The 18,237-nt window shown below is 42.2% G+C and overlaps 1 protein-coding gene across 2 annotated transcripts; it reads right to left on the bottom strand.

Annotated features, from left to right (window-relative positions):
- Positions 1 to 9,509: 9,509 nt before the first annotated feature.
- Positions 9,510 to 17,685, bottom strand: LOC111958836 (nuclear receptor subfamily 1 group D member 2). Of its 2 annotated transcripts, XM_023980125.2 has the most exons (8): positions 17,497 to 17,685; positions 12,717 to 12,941; positions 12,399 to 12,487; positions 12,091 to 12,235; positions 11,194 to 11,909; positions 10,760 to 10,936; positions 10,267 to 10,477; positions 9,510 to 9,804 (listed from the first exon to the last, which is right to left on the bottom strand). In XM_023980125.2, exons 1-8 carry the CDS (start codon positions 17,513 to 17,515, stop codon positions 9,608 to 9,610), a joined length of 1,779 nt encoding a protein of 592 aa, XP_023835893.1. In that variant the 5' UTR covers positions 17,516 to 17,685; the 3' UTR covers positions 9,510 to 9,607. The 2 variants fall into 2 exon arrangements, with proteins under 2 accessions (XP_023835893.1, XP_023835895.1); XM_023980127.2 differs by lacking the exon at positions 17,497 to 17,685 and having other exon boundaries at positions 12,608 to 12,729.
- Between the last annotated feature and the right edge of the window lie 552 nt (positions 17,686 to 18,237).

The raw sequence follows: 18,237 nt of genomic DNA, 5'->3' as shown, positions 1-18,237 counted from the left end.
CTCTCACATCAGCAGAAAACATATGATAAGAAAATGATAGAGCTTTAAGCTAAAGATAGCGTTGGACTGAAATAGAAAGGAAAGGTCAGTAGAGGTATGTAGATTCTAATTTGAAATATGTAAAATTCCTCTGCTTTAAGTAAAACCTAAAATAACAAGGCAATCTCAGATAAGGAACCTTAAAGCCCCAGTCTGTAAGGTTTACGGTAATTTAAACTGAAGAAGTATACCCCTTGATTTTAAAGAACAGATATGGCACGTTAAATACTTCAATGAGTAGTACAACTGCGTTTCCTAACCAAAAAGACTACACACATTTGGCACACCATTACATTATTATGCATCTCACAGTGTGTGACTTTAAAGCTAATTTGTGGTGTTGTTTTTATGCATATATTTTCCCTGAGAATGTGTGGTTTTGTAAGCGAAAAGGTGGTTAAGGCAAATTCAGAACCTGTAACTGTCAGAAAAGGACACTTCAATTGTCTCTTTTGAAAGGACACTCAGAATTCAATAAAATGACAAGAGTCGAAAATTAAACTAATATGGAGGATGTCACAGTATTGGCATTTTGTTATCTAAACTACCATGTCTCTGGAAAATCAATACTCTTTAGCTTCCATTTTTCTTAATCCATGTCTTCTTCCATTTCTCATTCCTGACATAAGGAAGACAAATTCACTGAGAGAGAGCACCATAATTAAATCTAGTGCAGGAGAGATAAACTAGGCCATCAAGATGGGGGAAAAAGGGAGAAAAAAATCTGAGCAATTTCAACATAACAGCACCAACTGCAGCGTACATCAACTGGAAACGAAACCAAAGAAAATAGGAGGAGTGGGGGATTAACTCAGAAATATCAACTGGGAATGAATATAAACCGGATGGGGGTTGACTGAGAGAACAAATATAAAAATATTAGAATGTGGGTGTTTTACACTGTAAATACACTTAATAGTTTCCTCAATGCCACTGCTAACCCCATTCACGGGACCATAGCTCCAATGTTAAAGGAGGCTAATTACCCAGTATCTCCCACACTCCAGGGAGGAGGGGTCATTCAGAGGACAGGCATGCAGAGCATTCCTGCTGGCCCCCACCACCCAGCCCAGGCAGCCTCACTCCCTTTCGCTTTACAGTATCTCTCTTTCTCTCTCGAAGTTTCAAGTTTCCCCTTATTTTACCAGGTAAATTGACTGAGAACATATTGTCTTTTACAGCAACAACTGGGCTCCCGAGTGGCGCAGCGGTCTAAGGCACTGCATCTCAGCGCAAAAGGTGTCACTACAGTCCCTGGTTTGAATCCAGGCTGTAAAACATCCGGACGTGATTGGGAGTCACATAGGGCGGCGCACAATTGGCATAGCGTCATCGGGTTTGGCCGGGGTAGGCCATCATTGTAAATAAGAATTTGTTCTTAACTGACTTGCCTAGTTAAATAAAGGTTAAATTGAAAAGGGAAAAAAAACCTGGGAAGGAGTTACAGTGGGAGGAGAGGGGATGAATGAGCCAATTGGAAGCTGGGGATGGTTGGGTGGCCATGTTGGTATGAGGGACAGATTGGGAATTTAGCCAGGACACCGGGGTTAACACCCCAAATTCTTACAATAAGTGCCATGGGATCTTTAGTGACAACAGAGAGTCGGGACACCCGTTTTAACGTCACATCTGAAAGACGGCACCCTATGCAGGGCAATGTCCCCTTCACTGATCTTTGACATTGTATGTGACAATAAAACTGCCCTACCAAGCAAAAAGCAAGTAACTGCTCATTTGATCGAAAATGAGTTAATGTCATTTTTGCTACATTAAATACGTGCTTAATCATGTGGACAAGTATCCTGCCTATATTGTATTGTGTTTTGGAGAAAATGGGGGGTCATGTTAGCAGTAACTGCATAAAGTTACTGTTTAACCAAGGTAAATAAAAGCCATTTTTCTCAGTTCCACGCAATGAGCAGTTACTGCCTTTTTGCTTTGTAGGGCAGAAAACATCTATTATTTTTATTATCTAATTAGACCAGAAGTAAGAGGGCCCCCTACTGGACCTCCAACATCACTTCCAGCAGCGTCTGGTTTCCCATCCAGAGACAGACTCAGGACCGAACCTGCTTAGCTTCAGAGACCAGCAGTGGGATGCAGGGTGGTATGCTGCTGGTATGTACTCTCTCGCTTTCAATCGGTACATTTCCATGATACATCCCCGTTCACTCTCTTTCTCTGTAAAAATGTTTCAGCGCCACCGAACCACGGACATGGTACAGGCCCTGCTGTCTGCCTGTCTGTTGGTCTGTTGGTCATTCAGTCTACCTGTCAGTCTGTGTCTGCCTGTCTGTTCATCTATTCATCACTTTATATATTAAAATGCCATATGTTTCTGTGGCATGTTATCTACCAATGGAGGAGCGTAAAAAAAATAATAGCATTCCTTTCTAGTAAGATAAGCACTCTCTTCCCACGCATGTGAAATAGCTGTGAAATTTCATCTCAAAGGAGTGCATTAGTGCCAATTACTAGCAAATCTGCACTGATTAGATAAGGATGCCCTAAAATGGAAAGCAGCTTTCCCAACCTTAAGACCATAGTTAGATTGTCACAATGCACCCTCCACCATTGCTACTCAGATCCCAGTGAAACATTGATACCACAGTACATTTATTTGTGATGAATCAATTATTATTGGTGAACAAATAAGGTCCTGTATATGAACTGTGACTGTCCTCTTTCTCTTCCCACATTATCCAATACATCTGTTCCAATTACCCACATAAACTACATCATCAATGAACTCAACTCAGCAAAAAAAGAAACGTCCTCTCACTGTCAACTGCGTTTCTTTTCAGCAAACTTAACATGTGTAAATATTTGTATGAACATAACAAGATTCAACAACTGAGACATAAACTGAACAAGTTCCACAGACATGTGACTAACAGCAATGGAATAATGTGTCCCTGAAAAAGGGGGGGGGGGTCAAAATCAAAAGTAACAGTCAGTATCTGGTGTGGCCACCAGCTTCATTAAGTACTGGAGTGCATCTCCTCCTCATGGACTGCACCAGATTTGCCAATTCTTGCTGTGAGATGTTACCACTCTTCCACCAAGGCAAGTTCCCGGACATTTCTGGGGAGAATGGCCCTAGCCCTCACCATCCGATCCAACAGGTCCCAGACGTACTCAATGGGATTGAGATCCGGGCTCTTCGCTGGCCATGGCAGAACACTGACATTGCTGTCTTGCAGGAAGTGAGCAGTATGGTTGGTGGCATTGTCATGCTGGAGGGTCATGTCAGGATGAGCCTGCAGGAAGGGTACCACATGAGGGAGGAGGATGTCTTCCCTGTAACGCACAGCGTTGAGATTGCCTGCAATGACAACAAGCTCAGTCCGATGATGCTGTGACACACCACCCCAGACCATGACGGACCCTCCACCTCCAAATTGATCCTGCTCCAGAGTACAGGCCTCGGTGTAACGCTCATTCCTTCGACGATAAACGCAAATACGACCATCACCTCTGGTGAGACAAAACCGTGACTTGTCAGTGAAGAGCACTTTTTGCCAGTCCTGTCTGGTCCAGCGACGGTGGGTTTGTGCCCATAGGCGACGTTGTTGCCAGTGATGTCTGGTGAGGACCTGCCTTACAACAGGCCTACAAYCCCTCAGTCCAGCCTCTCTCAGCCTATTGTGGACAGTCTGAGCACTGATGAAGGGATTGTGATTTCCTGGTGCAACTCAGGCAGTTGTTGTTGCCATTCTGTACTTGTCCCGCAGGTGTGATGTTCYGATGTACCGATCCTGTGCAGGTGTTGTTACACGTGGTCTGCCACTGCGAGGATGATCAGCTGCCCATCCTGTCTCCCTGTAGTGCTGTCTTAGGCATCTCACAGTACGGACATTGCAATTTATTGCCCTGGCCACATCTGCAGTCCTCATGCCTCCTTGCAGCATGCCTAAGGCACGTTCACGCAGATGAGCAGGGACCCTGGGCATCTTTCTTTTGATGTTTTTCAGTCAGTAGAAAGGCCTCTTTAGTGTCCTAAGTTTTCATAACTGTGACCTTAATTGCCTACCGTCTGTAAGCTGTTAGTGTCTTAACGACCGTTCCACAGGTGCATGTTCATTAATTGTTTATGGTTCATTGAACAAGCATGGGTGTCACGCCCTGACCTGAGATATCTCTGTTTTCTTTATATTTTGGTTAGGTCAGGGTGTGACTAGGGTGGGTACGTTATTTTTTGTATTTTCTCGGGTTTTGTAGGTCTAGGTGATTTGTATGTCTATGGTGGCCTGATATGGTGCCCAATCAGAGGCAGCTGTTTATCGTTGTCTCTGATTGGGGATCAAATTTAGGTAGCCATTTTCCCTTTGGTGTTTGTGGGTTCTTGTTCTATGTTTAGTTGCCTGTCTGCACTACTCATATTAGCCTCACGGTTCGTTTTGTTATTTTGTTAGTTTGTTCAGTGTTCATTCTTAAATAAAGAAGAATGTACGCATACCACGCTGCACCTTGGTCTCCTCCTTACAACGGCCGTGACAACGGGAAACTGTTTTTAAACCTTTTACAATGAAGATCTGCAAACTTATTTAGATTTTTACGAATTATCTTTTAAAGACAGTCTCCTGAAAAAGGGACATTTATTTTTTTGCTGAGTTTAGTATGATTGACTAAATATTGGCATGTTATTGCTGTTCAACATCAGACTACATTACACCCATCCCATTCCAAACCCTGGGGAATATCCTTATAGTTTAGTTCTGGAAGGAATGACACTCTTCTCCCCACCCTTAAAAAGGCAAAAATTGGAAAAGAGATACTATGAGTAAAGGCAACATTTTCTTTAATATTAGCTTTGCTTTGTAGCTGTTTACAGCCTGTTGTTAGCCCTCACTCAGCTCATCACATCTTTAAATCGTTATTTATTGGAGTTATATATCTTTTATACGGGCTGTTACACAAGCAGCAACAGGATGAGAGGGACAAAGTGGCTTTAAAGCTGCCGACGTTCAATCAAACTCTTTTTAAAGGGGTGTTTGATTTTCTAAAGGGATAGTGTCAGGCCTATTAAGAAGCGAACAAAGGAAAACCATCTTCTTGATTGATGTGTGGTTGCCATGGTTATTCAAAATGGGGCATCTGTGGCCAATGGGGATTGAGAACATCCATACAGTCTCTGTTTTGGGACCATAACCCTAATCTATATGGAATTAAGACTGGAAGATGACATTCATCTGCACTTGTCCCATATTTGTAAAAAGACACAGTAAAATTCATTCAGATGTAGAATCTAAATTTGACCAGTATTGCCACAGCAAAACAACAGGATTTGAACGTTTAGTCCATAAAGTTGGTTGATGGGTGGTTAGGCTATTAGCTACCTGAAAAGTGCAATACTGTTAATATAACCGTGTGGTAGTGCAGGTTTTCAGTGAATTTATGTCAATTATGAAGCCCATCTGCATTTCCTGTGGTGCAGGAAAGAAAAAGAGTGATCAAATGAAGATCCTACACCAGTACATAGATGAGTTGCATGGATTATAGCATGGGTCATGTGACACAGAGCAGAGTATTCAAAGGATGTTTACAAAGTGTGTCTGGCACAATTGTTTCATTGAAAATGGCTAAGCTGTATTATCATTATCCAACATTGTAATGAACCAAAAACATTGAAAATATATATATAAAAATAACTCAAAATACTGAGTATCTTCAAAGCAGCTGTACAACTACATAATTACATACACAAATTATTAAATGCAACAAAACACAACAACAACAATTTGCAGATTACACTTGAGAAACCACTGCACACATCAATTTAATATTTCGATTTTGTTATCAAACCTCTGCACACATTTACCTTGTTTTATGCATACAATGAGATAAACATTATACTCTTACTGTAAAACGAACAATAAAATGAAATTCCTTAAATGACACACTAGGACATTCAATCCCAACCACAATCCCATCTTGTCCCAATACAATGTATAATTTCCATAGTGGAAACCATTCCGCAGTTGCTGTTGATTTGATGGAACCGTTTGTGTATGGCTCTTACCATCATAGCAGACAAAGGATTTTCGATCACTACAGGGCACATCATTCCAGTCTCTACTATCCCCATTTTCCTCTCTATTGTTACACAGTGCTGATCGCTATGCTTATTATTCGGTTGACCAGTCCATCAGTTTTGAAACCCTGTACTTTCTCATCAGTGCTATTAGCCAATAATCATGTCCAGTTGGTAATGTTATCATACAGTCCTATCCAGGCCAAGTCAGTATAATCAGCCGTAATGTTATCATACAGTCCTATCCAGGCCAAGTCAGTATAATCAGCCGTAATGTTATTCGGTGTAGTCATATCCTCCATGTTGTCTATGGGGGCCAGGTCAATATACTTCTCTCTGCAGTAGCTCTGTGCTTAGGCCCAGGTCAAGGGCAAGTTCACATAGTAATAGTCATAGGGAAGGCATGCGCTGGGATGAACCCTGAAAAGGGAGAACTTGTTTGTGATGTATGTTTTCCTGTAGAAAAGCTGCAAACCACAGGAGGGAGGACAGCTCATTATAATGACTGGAATGGAGTGAATGGAATGGTATCAAACACATGGAAACCATTTGTTTGATGAGTTCGATACCATTCCATAAATTCCGTTCCAGCCATTACTTTGAGCCTGTCCTCCCAAATTAAGGTGCCACCAACCTCCTGTGTTGCAAGCAAAATTCCTGGGCATAATTAAACAGGTACACACCAAAAAATTAGGGTTCTTCAAGGGTTTTTTGGGAACGGTTGATGGTTCTGTGTGGAACCATACGGTCTCAAATAATCCTTTGAGCCCTTCAATGGTTATTTGCTTTTCAGAGAAGGGTTATTTCCTCTTTTAGTGATAATTAAAATGCAGAAGCGTCTCATTCAAATATTTTGGGGCGTGGTTTGTTCACAGCTCTTTTTGTGCAATCGTGAGTGAGGAGTGTGTGTGGGGAGGGCACAATCCCTAATGATACTATGTGTAAAACATAATTCTCTGAGCACGCTGAAATGAAATGTGTTATTCTAGGACAGAATTGATGCTCATTGTGCCAGTCTGGCCCCCCAGACTCTGAACCACATATACCCCTGCCACATATACCCCTGGCGACGTGTGTATGAATCCCATCTCAGCCCTTCCTGTCTCGCTAATACATTCTGACTATCACTGTTCATAAAACTATACAAATATTAAATATTTAAAACTAATTGATGCTCATTATTGCTTCTTCAGGGCATTTTAATGCAGAGTCTTACATCCATTAAAATACAAGCTATAACTTATTCATAAGTCAGAATTTTGTTGAATTGAGTGTACTTTGTACTTACCTTACACTCATGCAGCATCCGTTACACTGGCTGGCGTATTTTTTATTTGACCTTTATTTAACTAGGCAAGTCAGTTAAGAACAAATTCTTATTTTCAATGACGGCCTAGGAACAGAGGTTAACTGCCTTGTTCAGGGGCAGAATGTCAGATTTTTACCTTGTCAGCTCGGGGATTCAATCTTGCAACCTTTCGGTTACTAGTCGCTCTAACCACCTGTATAAACCAGCTACAGACTCCACTTCTGTCAGTCTCTGGGCAGCTCCTCTGCTCATGTTTTTGGACATTGTACTTTGTACTACAAAAAAAATATCAAAATTATTCTTTTGAAATAAACATTTGCACATTTCTATGCTAATGTATTGATATCAGTTTCCAACATGGAAATAGTGGTCCGACATAAACATGTGGACAGCGAGCCCTTGTGGAGGAACCTAGTCACTGTATTCCAGGTCCACATTGTGGTTACAGAGTTGGGTGGTCACTTTAAGTGAGGGTTGTTAAACTCATTCCATGGAGGGCCTAGTGTCTGCAGGTTTTTGTTTCTTCCTTTCAATTAAGCCCTAGACAACCAGATGTGTGGAATTCCTTACTAATTAGTGACCTTAATTCATCAACCAAGGGCTCCCAAGTGGCGCAGCGGTCTAAGGCACTGCATCTCAGTGCAAGAGGCATCACTACAGTCCCTGGTTTGAATCCAGGCTGAAACACATCTGGCTGTGATTTGGAGCACAATTGGCCCAGTGTCGTCTGGGTTTGGCTGTCATTGTAAATAAGAATTTGTTCTTAACTGACTTGCCTAGTTAAATAAAGGTACTTTTTCTTTTAAAGTACAAGGGAGGAGCGAAAACCCGCAGACACTCGGCTTTCATTGGAATGAGTTTGACACCTGTGCTTTAGGCCAATAAATTGAACCTGGTTTGTAATATGGAAAATCACTATACAATAACAGTAGCCCTACAAATGATATCACAACGTAACTAACCACATACCTACAGTTCTTAGTGCTTTACCCCTCATAGATGCTCATCTTAGATCACCAAACGAGTTCAAACATATTGCACACAGAAAACTCAACACCGTAAATAACTTCACTTGTATTTATTTATACTATTTATATATATTTATATGATAGATATAGCATAACTATTATTTACAAACTGCAGTCTTGTCAGTAAAAGGAGACAAATACAGACATTCAACAACAAAAAAACAACAGATGGGAAACAATATCAGTTTTAAAGTCAGTGCTGTGCTGAAATGCCAGGAGGTAAAGTCAAATCCACCCAGTAACTCCTCACTGTGAGGAAGGTGGGGAATCAGTTAAGGAACACTTCAGTATCATCGTGTTCACATCATGCACACATGATGTGGGTCTGTACTGACATGTGTGATTTTGGAGGTTGACAGTCCACAACACAATGTGCAAAGTTGTGTTGCTGAAAAAGTGTACTATGAACAACTCCCCAGAAGGAGGCGTGGTAGTAGCAGCTAACAAAGTCATGCAAAAATGTAATATTCAGACAAATTAAATACCCTACACAAAGGACAGTAAAGATGACAATGCAGTTGAACAATTCAAAAATAAATAAATGACTCCTTCCTCGGAGGGTTGGGAGCGACAATGTTAAGTTGTTCACTTAAGGATAGCCATGCAATTGCAGCAATTATCAGATTCATCAGGCATTCTTTTTGATAGATAGATGCTTACATTGAGTCTTGAGGGATTTTTTCAAACATATTGGGTCGAAAACAGTGACCATTTGATATTGCGTGTCGAATGAAACATCCAATAGATAGCATAATCATCACATTCACACTGCTCGTGAGCAACACACTTTGGAATTCATTGAATTTACCAAACAAAACCAAGTAGTTCTGCACTTCATCATTTCAAAAAGCCGGTATAGTATTTCTTCATCTGTTAAATTTAAAAATAGAAAGGAAAGGTGCCTCTAACTTGGTAAAACAACAAGCCTCTCACACAGTGTCTGTGCAATAGCTCAGTTCCCAAGCCTTCTCCTATGACTAGAGTACAGTATCGTCTCTTCTCTGACCTTTGTCCCTATCAACATAGTCCAAAAGAAGAACTTCTCAATACATTCTGGAGAAATACACTGAGTTGGTTGTCTGCAAACCAAGGTCTCCCCTTGGTCCTGGTATAGGAGTGACAGAGGAGGCCAGTCCTGGTTTCAAAGTGTGGAAGGAGGGTATTAGGAGTCAAATGAGCCCTATTGTGAGTGCCTCATTACGAATGCACTTTGAAGGCCAGCAGTTCTTCAGAGTGTATGTTGTTGAGGGAGCGCAGCTCAGGCAGCTTCAGCAGCAGCTTGGTGAAGGTGGTAGTCTCCTTGGCGTGGTTCTTCATGATCAGACTCCGCAGCGCTCTGATCAGCGTGTCCTGCAGCGCCTCCACTGACTTCAAGTCCTGGATCCCCGAACGATCTGATCACAGAACAGAGCATAAGAACAGTCTGTATCAAAGAAGGCTTTACGTTTCATCGTACACATAAGTATTGTGTGTTAACACCAGTGGCTGAATGGTATGTACAGGACTGCGTTTTAAATGGCACTTTTGACCAAAGTAGTGCACTATATAGGGAATAGGGTGTCATTTTAAACACAGGACCATAATACAGTCAGCCAGCCTGCCAGCCAACCAGTCAGCGAGAGGACAGCCAGCCAACCAGTCAGCCAGATGACAGCCAGCCAGTCAGCCAGAGGACAGCCAGCCAGACAACCAGAGGACAGCCAGCCAACCAGTCAGCCAGAGGACAGCCAGCCAGCCAACCAGTCAGCCAGAGTACAGAGTACAGTGATATGAGGACAGTGTGTTTACAATTACAGTGTGTATAAAAGGACACTGTGTTTTACAAGGACACTGTTTACAGGGACAGTGTTATTTACCGGCGGAGACGAGGACGACGGCAATGAAGAGGCTCATCTCATCCTTGTCCAGCTGCAGAGCGGCCAGCTTCTCGCTGAAGTCACACATGGAGGTGAGCAGCTCCCCGGCCCGCAGCGAGCGCAGCAGCTCCAAGCTGTAACACTTCCCCGTCAGGAAGGTCACGGTGCGCTCGGACACGTCGAACAATGAAGCAAAGCGCACCATAAGCACCTGGAGAGAGAGAGGTGGGAGAGAGGGTGTGTTAGAACGGTTTTATGGTGACTAGCACTGGGCAACATACTGGCAGAATTCAACAGTGATAATGCCCACCTAACCCGGTTAGAGAGTTCAATGTTGAGTTAAAATACACTGGTACTCTACCATAACATATCTACAGACTGTAATATATTTAGCCAATTCAACACTTTGAGTTAAAGTAATGTTCAGTTGGAACACGACAGCCAGAGTTGGGAAAGATCTATTTTTGGTGTCAGAGAGTCCAGGGATTCTTACCTCAAACGTTCCGTTTTTGAGCAGGCTGACTTGGTCGTACTCGGGGAGGTCTCGGAAGCCCGGGATCCTCTTGGCAAACCCCACAACCTCGCGCACGGCCGGGATGAAACTCAGGGAGAACTCCTCCCAGATCTCCTGGCTGCGCTGACTGGGGTCCACATAGAGACCAGGAATGACCTGGGGTGACAAGAGTCGAGAACAGGGCCCTCAGTTATGGAAAACAGAACACAGGAGCAATAATGCAGAAGAAACAAAATGGGGGGATTTAGAGGATAGGCCTTTTTAGGTATTTTCCATGTGTGCTTTAGGCATGGTTATGGGGTAATTTCAGGTGTGCAGTATACAATGCATTTCTACTGTAACATTTTGTAAAGAGACCTTGAATCTCTTTAATGTTTCAACGAAGGCAAATTAAATGATAAAAGGACACTCACCAAGTTTGTCTTGTGGTCCTGTAGGCTGTATGATGGTCCACTGTAACCATTGGAGACGGTCTGTACGTTGTGCATTGTGTTGTGGCTCCTGTGATGGAGGCTGTAGGAGGCTTCTGGCATGCCACCACTGGGGCCGCAGTTTAGCTGCGCAGGCTGCTGCTGGTAAACAACTCTCTCTTCCCGGTAGGGAACGTTGGTGACGTGTTGATGACTGCAACTAGGCTGGCAACCCCTGGTGTCTTCGTTGCAGCGGTTCCGGCTCTCCTGCAGTTCCTCCATGCGGCTGTCTCTCCTATCTTTTACAGTTTCCCCGGCGACCTGCGAAGGCGAATCCTCCACTTCCTCTTTGATGGGGTGTTGCTGTTCAAGGCGGTACGTGAATGTGCCCCGATGACACACCCTGGAAGGAGGAACCTCGTCATCACCGCTATCCGACGAATAGGAAGAGGCGGAGCTAGAGCTGGTCTCCATGGAGTCTTGAACGGAACGGGGTGAGGAAGGGTTGGAGTCTGATGAAGACGAGATAGATGAGGAAGACGAGGAAGAGGAGCTGCCGTCATTGGGGAGCCCTTCCATGGGGCAGGGTGGACTCTGGGTGCCGTGGAGCATACTGTGGAGCTGGCTGTTGTTGTTCATCACCATGTTGTTCATGGCGTTCTGCATCTCCAACAGCATGCGCTGCTTCTCTCTCTTCGGGATGCGGCCAAACCTAACAGCTGGAGAAGGAAACCAAATAACACACATTAGTACATATATCACTAATAAGGGCTGAAATATCCCTACAGTCAGTCAATCCATCAAACTTGTAAAAGGAAACCCCTCACCCCCATTAACCATTGCATTTCCTTTTGGGGAAAATTCAGTTATTATTATGTACATTTAAAAGTGGAGACTCACAGTCTCTAGACATGCCCACAGTCAGACACTTCTTGAAGCGGCACTGCTGACAGCGGTTCCTGTTGATCCTTATGACGGTGCAGTTCTCCATCTTCAGACACTTCTTATACCGGATGCTATGCTGGATGCTCCTCCTGAAGAAACCCTGAGAACAATCACAGAAAACATTGTTTGTGCACGGTTATTACCAAGTTAAAACCCGAATGATACTGTTAAAACACTTACGACACAGAGCCATTGAATAACAAGATTGAAACCTAGGACTGGCCGTGTGGCATTCCATGAGAAGCAGTCAGGACTAGTCTTACCTTACAGCCCTCGCAGGAGTGGACGCCATAGTGGAACCCTGAGGCCACGTCGCCGCACACCTTACACAACAACACCATGCCGTTGATCTCTGTAAGGAGAAACACACAGCAATGTTACTACTAATTCACACCTCTCTAACAAATGTACTATTCCACCCGTACATGATGATGACTCATGTAGACTTGAGAATACGAAATGCACCTATTACCTGGATTAGTGTGGCAACTCATACAATGCATTTCCTATCCTTTGCCATTCTGAATATATCTAGTATCCTTGCCATACTGAATGTATTTCCAGGACTGAAATACACTCACTGGTGATGCTGCTCTTGGCGGAGGTAGATCGCCCAGTCTTCTCTGTGCCGTGGCTACGTGGGTGCTTGGCTGTTGTAGCGCGGGCGATGTCCACCATGATTCCTACTGCCCGGCTTGGCAGTGAGGGATGAGGCGGAGAGGAGCACAGGTAGCTGCTGCAGCTGTCACTCAAACAGGACTCCGGGCTGGAGGCGAAGCCAGAAGAGATGTAAGTTATTACACCACCTGAGGGGAGAAGGAAAAAAACACAAAAGGTTATTGGAATATAAGTCAAATATACGTCATATCAAAAACATAATATTGAAGTCATAATCTTGATGTCGTAATATTTTGTTACAACTAAGAGAGACACAAATTATTATTCTAAGTTTTTACCCGATTGTATGTCAGAGTAAGGTTATAATAGTGATGGAAATCGACCAACTATTTCAAAGGTAAATAATAAATCATATATAAACATAATATAAACCATAAAACCTTATTAAAACATCTGCCTGATTACCCTTGCCACTCCCAATATAGAGCAGGACTTATGTCAGACCGTTTCCCCCCTTCGTTCATTCGTCCTGTTGTTTGACCTGTTTTTACTACCTCATGCCTGGCGATACAATTACACCACTGTTACATAACAAGCGGACTCTATGGGTGTTTACAGTTATCCTAAATAGTACAGCAAGGCCTGCAGTCCCAGCCAGGGTCATATATGTCACCATTATTGAAGAACATTTTTGAACAAAAACACAAATATTCACAAAAATACTTTATTTAAAGACTTTTGGGCACAGGGTGACAAAGTGTGTTACATGACACAGAAACCTAATCAAACTCGCAAATATCTTCCATTTGACCTAAATTACTTAACCCTCAAAAATATTTCACCCAATTGTTTGGGGAGCTTGGGGGTCCCTATTAATATATCCATCATAAAATGTGTCTAGTTTTCTATAGTACATATGATAAGTGGAACAAGGAAAAGAAGCAATATATGAATTGGAACGGGTTTTATTTAGAGAAACATCAACCACAAATAGTTCCAACCAATCACAATTAGAAGCTTTAAAGTCAAAACATCAAGAAACAAATAAACAGACTACTACTAATTACAACTAACACCTCATGTATAAATGTTTCTCACATTTCATATAAACATATAAACCAATATCCAAATGACTGTGTGTATGGGTGTGTTTGGAGGGTATAGCCTATATGTGCGAGTGTGTGTGTTTCAGTGTTTCTGAATGTGTGTTTCTGTGGGTTTCTGATTCAAAGCACACTCTGATTTCCAATTCTGTGTGGAACCTCAGGAAGCAGTTGCTGGTGGATGTGAAACAGAGGTGGACATCACATTTCTGGCACTTGGATTTTGGTGTACCTGTGCACCCATGGTACCTTGCATCTCTCCTTCTTTTCAGCCATAATCATCTGGTGGGCTGTGGCATCCAGGTGCACATCAGGGACTGGAATTGGAGCAGCGGGTCCTTTCCTCCTCCTCTCCTCATACTCACCAGCAATAGTGGAACTGGGACCACCTTTCTTGCGCTCCAGACTCTTTCCACTTTTGCATAGGCCTTCAGCGATGTATAACCTGAAGGTATACAGCTTCATTTGTTCCTTCTTTCTCATGCCAGTGCCCTTACAATCTCTTCAGTTGAGCAGCCAGGTGGTCACGATGATCATATCCAGGAAGTGGAACACCAGCCTGTGGTACCACCTCCTTGATCGGATTTTGTTCCGGTACAGTGCAATCAGTGAGTCAAGCAGATCCACCCCACCCATATGCTTGTTGTATTCCTTCACCATAGCAGGGCAGGGGACTTAGGTGATCATCTTTCGCTTGAGATCCCACCTGTCAACCTCAGGGATTTTTTGATGGCCTCCCATCTATTTAGTATCATGGTGACAGCTACTTGGGACACTCGGCAGGCTTTGTTCCAAAACATGCAGGTGCCTGGTAAACCAAACAACGACATGTACACCATAATACCCAGGAACTGCTCCAATTCTTTTGTTGTGAGGTTAAGGGGCTTGTTTGCTTTACATTGTACCGCATATAGATTTGACTGCCCTACAATAACTTCCAGAATGTCTTCAGAGAAAAACTGCTTGAAGTACTGGAGGGGGCACATGATATCATCAGATCTTGAAAGCAGGTCCTGCCATTCTGGGTAAGCATTGAAGTATGCATTGTGGGGTGTTCTCCACCAGGGTTGGCGTGGAACATCAACCTCTGCTACATCTTCATCCTCAGACTCAGTCTCATTGTCAACAGACAGGCATTCTCCTTGAAAAAAGAAAGCAGGAAGCACACATTTGAATGTGTCATATACCCTTCTTCATCCACTGACACACATGCAAACACACACACACACACACACACACACACACACACACACACACACACACACACACACACACACACACACACACACACACACACACACACACACACACACACACACACACACACACACACACACACACATTGCTGACTGACCCCTAACTGACCCCTGACCTCCTAACTGTCTSTCAAACCTGATTCGGGGATCCACTCTTCCTGACTCTCAAGCTCACTGTCCTCACTGTCAGAGGGAATGACCCTAACTGCTCGATGATGTTCCTTCCACCCATAAAATGTTGTTGTGTCCATTTCCTGGAAGTATCAGTAGATACTAAAGTAAAAACATTGACTATGGTCATAATTATGCATCTGAGCACATCTCCACACTTTAGCATGTTATTGCCTGAACAAAATTGGTCTAACTGCACAATGTTGCCCTGAGGCAACAAACCAAAAAACTGTTTTAGTATATAAATAAAAACAAAATAAGTATTTAAACAATCAAACATACTTCTTTACATACTCATGCAGATATTCTTTTTATATTAAGTTATTTCAATTTAAACATGTTAAAAAGTGATTTTATCTTACCAATTGGTGGCACTGTGTCCCATGCAGCTTTGCTTCCTGAAAGGACTGCTACACCCCCAGACAAAAGGCCACACTCACTTCAGCCCCTCATTTCATTGGACACAGACATGTCAGGTGATACTATAAATATTTATTTTATCCCCAAAAAATCAAAAGGTGGTGTGAGGTCCAAAAGGTAGTTTGTTGCCCCATAGAGGGTTAATGGTGTACCATCAAAACATGACACTACAGTGTAATGTGAAAACGAATGTGTTTCTGTAATCATTTGTATGCACTTATGTTACAAATGTAATTATTTGTAACATTTATTTTGGGGTTGGGTTTGTTATTTGTAACATTTATTTTGGGGTTGGGTTTGTCAGTTCTTCTATAATATATTATATTGAATAATACTCCCCTCTACAAAGCAAAAGAGCAGTAACTGGACATTCGGTCAAAAATGTCAAAAATTGTCAAAAATGACATTTATGATACATTAAATACATGATTTATCATGTGGACAAAATGTGTTTCAGATAAAATGGGACGTTATGTTTGCAGTGGCTGGTAAAAGTTAGTGAAACCGAAGAAAAAAGCAGTAAATGCAATCGCTCACCTCAGATACTGCTTTAAAAAAAAAACTTGAATCACTAAGCTTTGGGCTGTAGTTACTATGGTTTACCTTGGCATTATTTATTGTTGTTTGTTGAAACAAGTATCAAACCATATGACACTGACAACCACAAACACAAGTTTGCGTTGTAAAAAATCGTCATTCCAGTGGGTGTACCAAGCAAGAAGGCAGTAACTGCCAGATAACGTCAGAGGTAGGGTCAATATGAATACAAAATAAACTGAAAAAAAGACAACAGTTAACATCTCCAATCTGACTACAAATCATTTGGCTCGACAATTAAAAAACGCTGAAGTCATCTTTCTAAGTTTCCATTTATGAGCAGTTACTGCTCTTTTGCTTGACAGGGCACAATGATATATGCATTTTAGTTTTTTTGGCAAAAGCAAAGTTATTCTTGTAGTCATTGGTGTTAAATCACGTTATTACATAAGAATGTTGACATTATTAAACCAAATGCTTAAATATGGGCTAAATAAACCTAGCTAGGAAAATAATTAACCTGTTGCTTGGTGTACAGGAGGCTCAGACACAAAATCAACATAAATTAATATATTATACTATACTATGTAGCCCTAAATGTAGTTAATGGTCTCGAAGCCCTGGCCATGATTACCTAACCAGCTACGACTATTCGCTTCCAAAACCCACCCACATGTGGAGCTGTCATGTCTAAGAGACTAAATCTAGGTCACCAAATCCGCATCCTTCAGTCTCACGTGGACCTGCATACGGCCCTCAAACTTGGACTTAGTACAGATTTATGCAATGAATGCGTCACAGCCTCTTCTCGACCAATGAGCAGTGAGAGTCGAGAAGCATCGGCACATGGCTAGGCAGCTTGGTCCATGTGAGGTGAAGCAAAGCAGAACATTGTAGTGTCAAAACAAAAAACCCCGTAGCGCAGTGGCATTCCTAACCCATATACATGGCTTGACAATAAGCTGACCAGAAAAAAATCTATTGGAAGGTTTCTAATTGTGGTCCATATATAACTTATAAAAAGCACACAACTAAATAAAATGTGGACAGATAAATCAGATTGCACAAGCTTTTTCTAGAACAGATTCTTAGAACGACACATTGATTCTAGACAGCAACAGTAACACTATATTTGTAACAAAGTAACACATTTGCAAACAAGTAACTGATCAATGTAGCGAGAGGTGGACACTTTCAATTACATGACAAGATACATTGTAACATTGTAATAGCACGTATAATAAAGTCGGTTTTACCTGGCTTGATTGATCCCATGTCTGCAGGCACCTCGATTCAGGGAATATTTAGAGAAAGCAACCTATGCTGACTAAATGTCTTGTCAATAACTCGCCAGTTTGACTTTAAGGATTGCTAAATTCTATTATCCTTAGTAGCACAGTGGTTACACTGTAACAAACTCAAATTAAAAGCGTCGATCATCTAAAGCTCAACACTGTTTCTTATTTTAGTCTCAACTACATTTCTGTAGTAAATATTTGTAGCATGTATATAATTATCTGCACTCCCATGTCAGTATCCTGAACAAAACAAGTTCTGCTCTTCTTTCAGTCAAAACGTCCTAGACTTTTATGCGGCATCTAATTCAACCTGAATAGTTTTGTACATTTAAAGATATGTAACAAGATGAGAAACGCTGGACGAAGTCCCTTGTTGGATGACTTCTGTACGATGACTCTTCTGTACTCAATGTTCTAAATAGTGTGTTAACCATGTGACCCAGTTGTCAGCCACTCCCACTTGCCTGGGCGCTTGAGAGTCACCCAGTGACACACTTTTACAGACCAGAGGCAGAGTTAAAGGCTCAGTGCACTCAAAAACTTGAATTGCCTGTGTTATACACACAAACACTATATATCCACACTATGAGCTTGGAATAATACTGTGAAAATGATAATGCCCTTTCAGTGTAAGAGCTGTTTGAAAAGACCACCTGACATTTCAGCCTGTTTTGGTGGGATAGAGATTTGGCCTGCCTG

Source organism: Salvelinus sp. IW2-2015, linkage group LG35 (genome assembly GCF_002910315.2).
Source record: "Salvelinus sp. IW2-2015 linkage group LG35, ASM291031v2, whole genome shotgun sequence".
Classification (NCBI taxonomy): Eukaryota; Metazoa; Chordata; class Actinopteri; order Salmoniformes; family Salmonidae; genus Salvelinus; species Salvelinus sp. IW2-2015.
The sequence above is the reverse complement of the archived record's forward strand: the minus strand, read 5'-3'. Positions and strand labels throughout refer to the sequence as shown.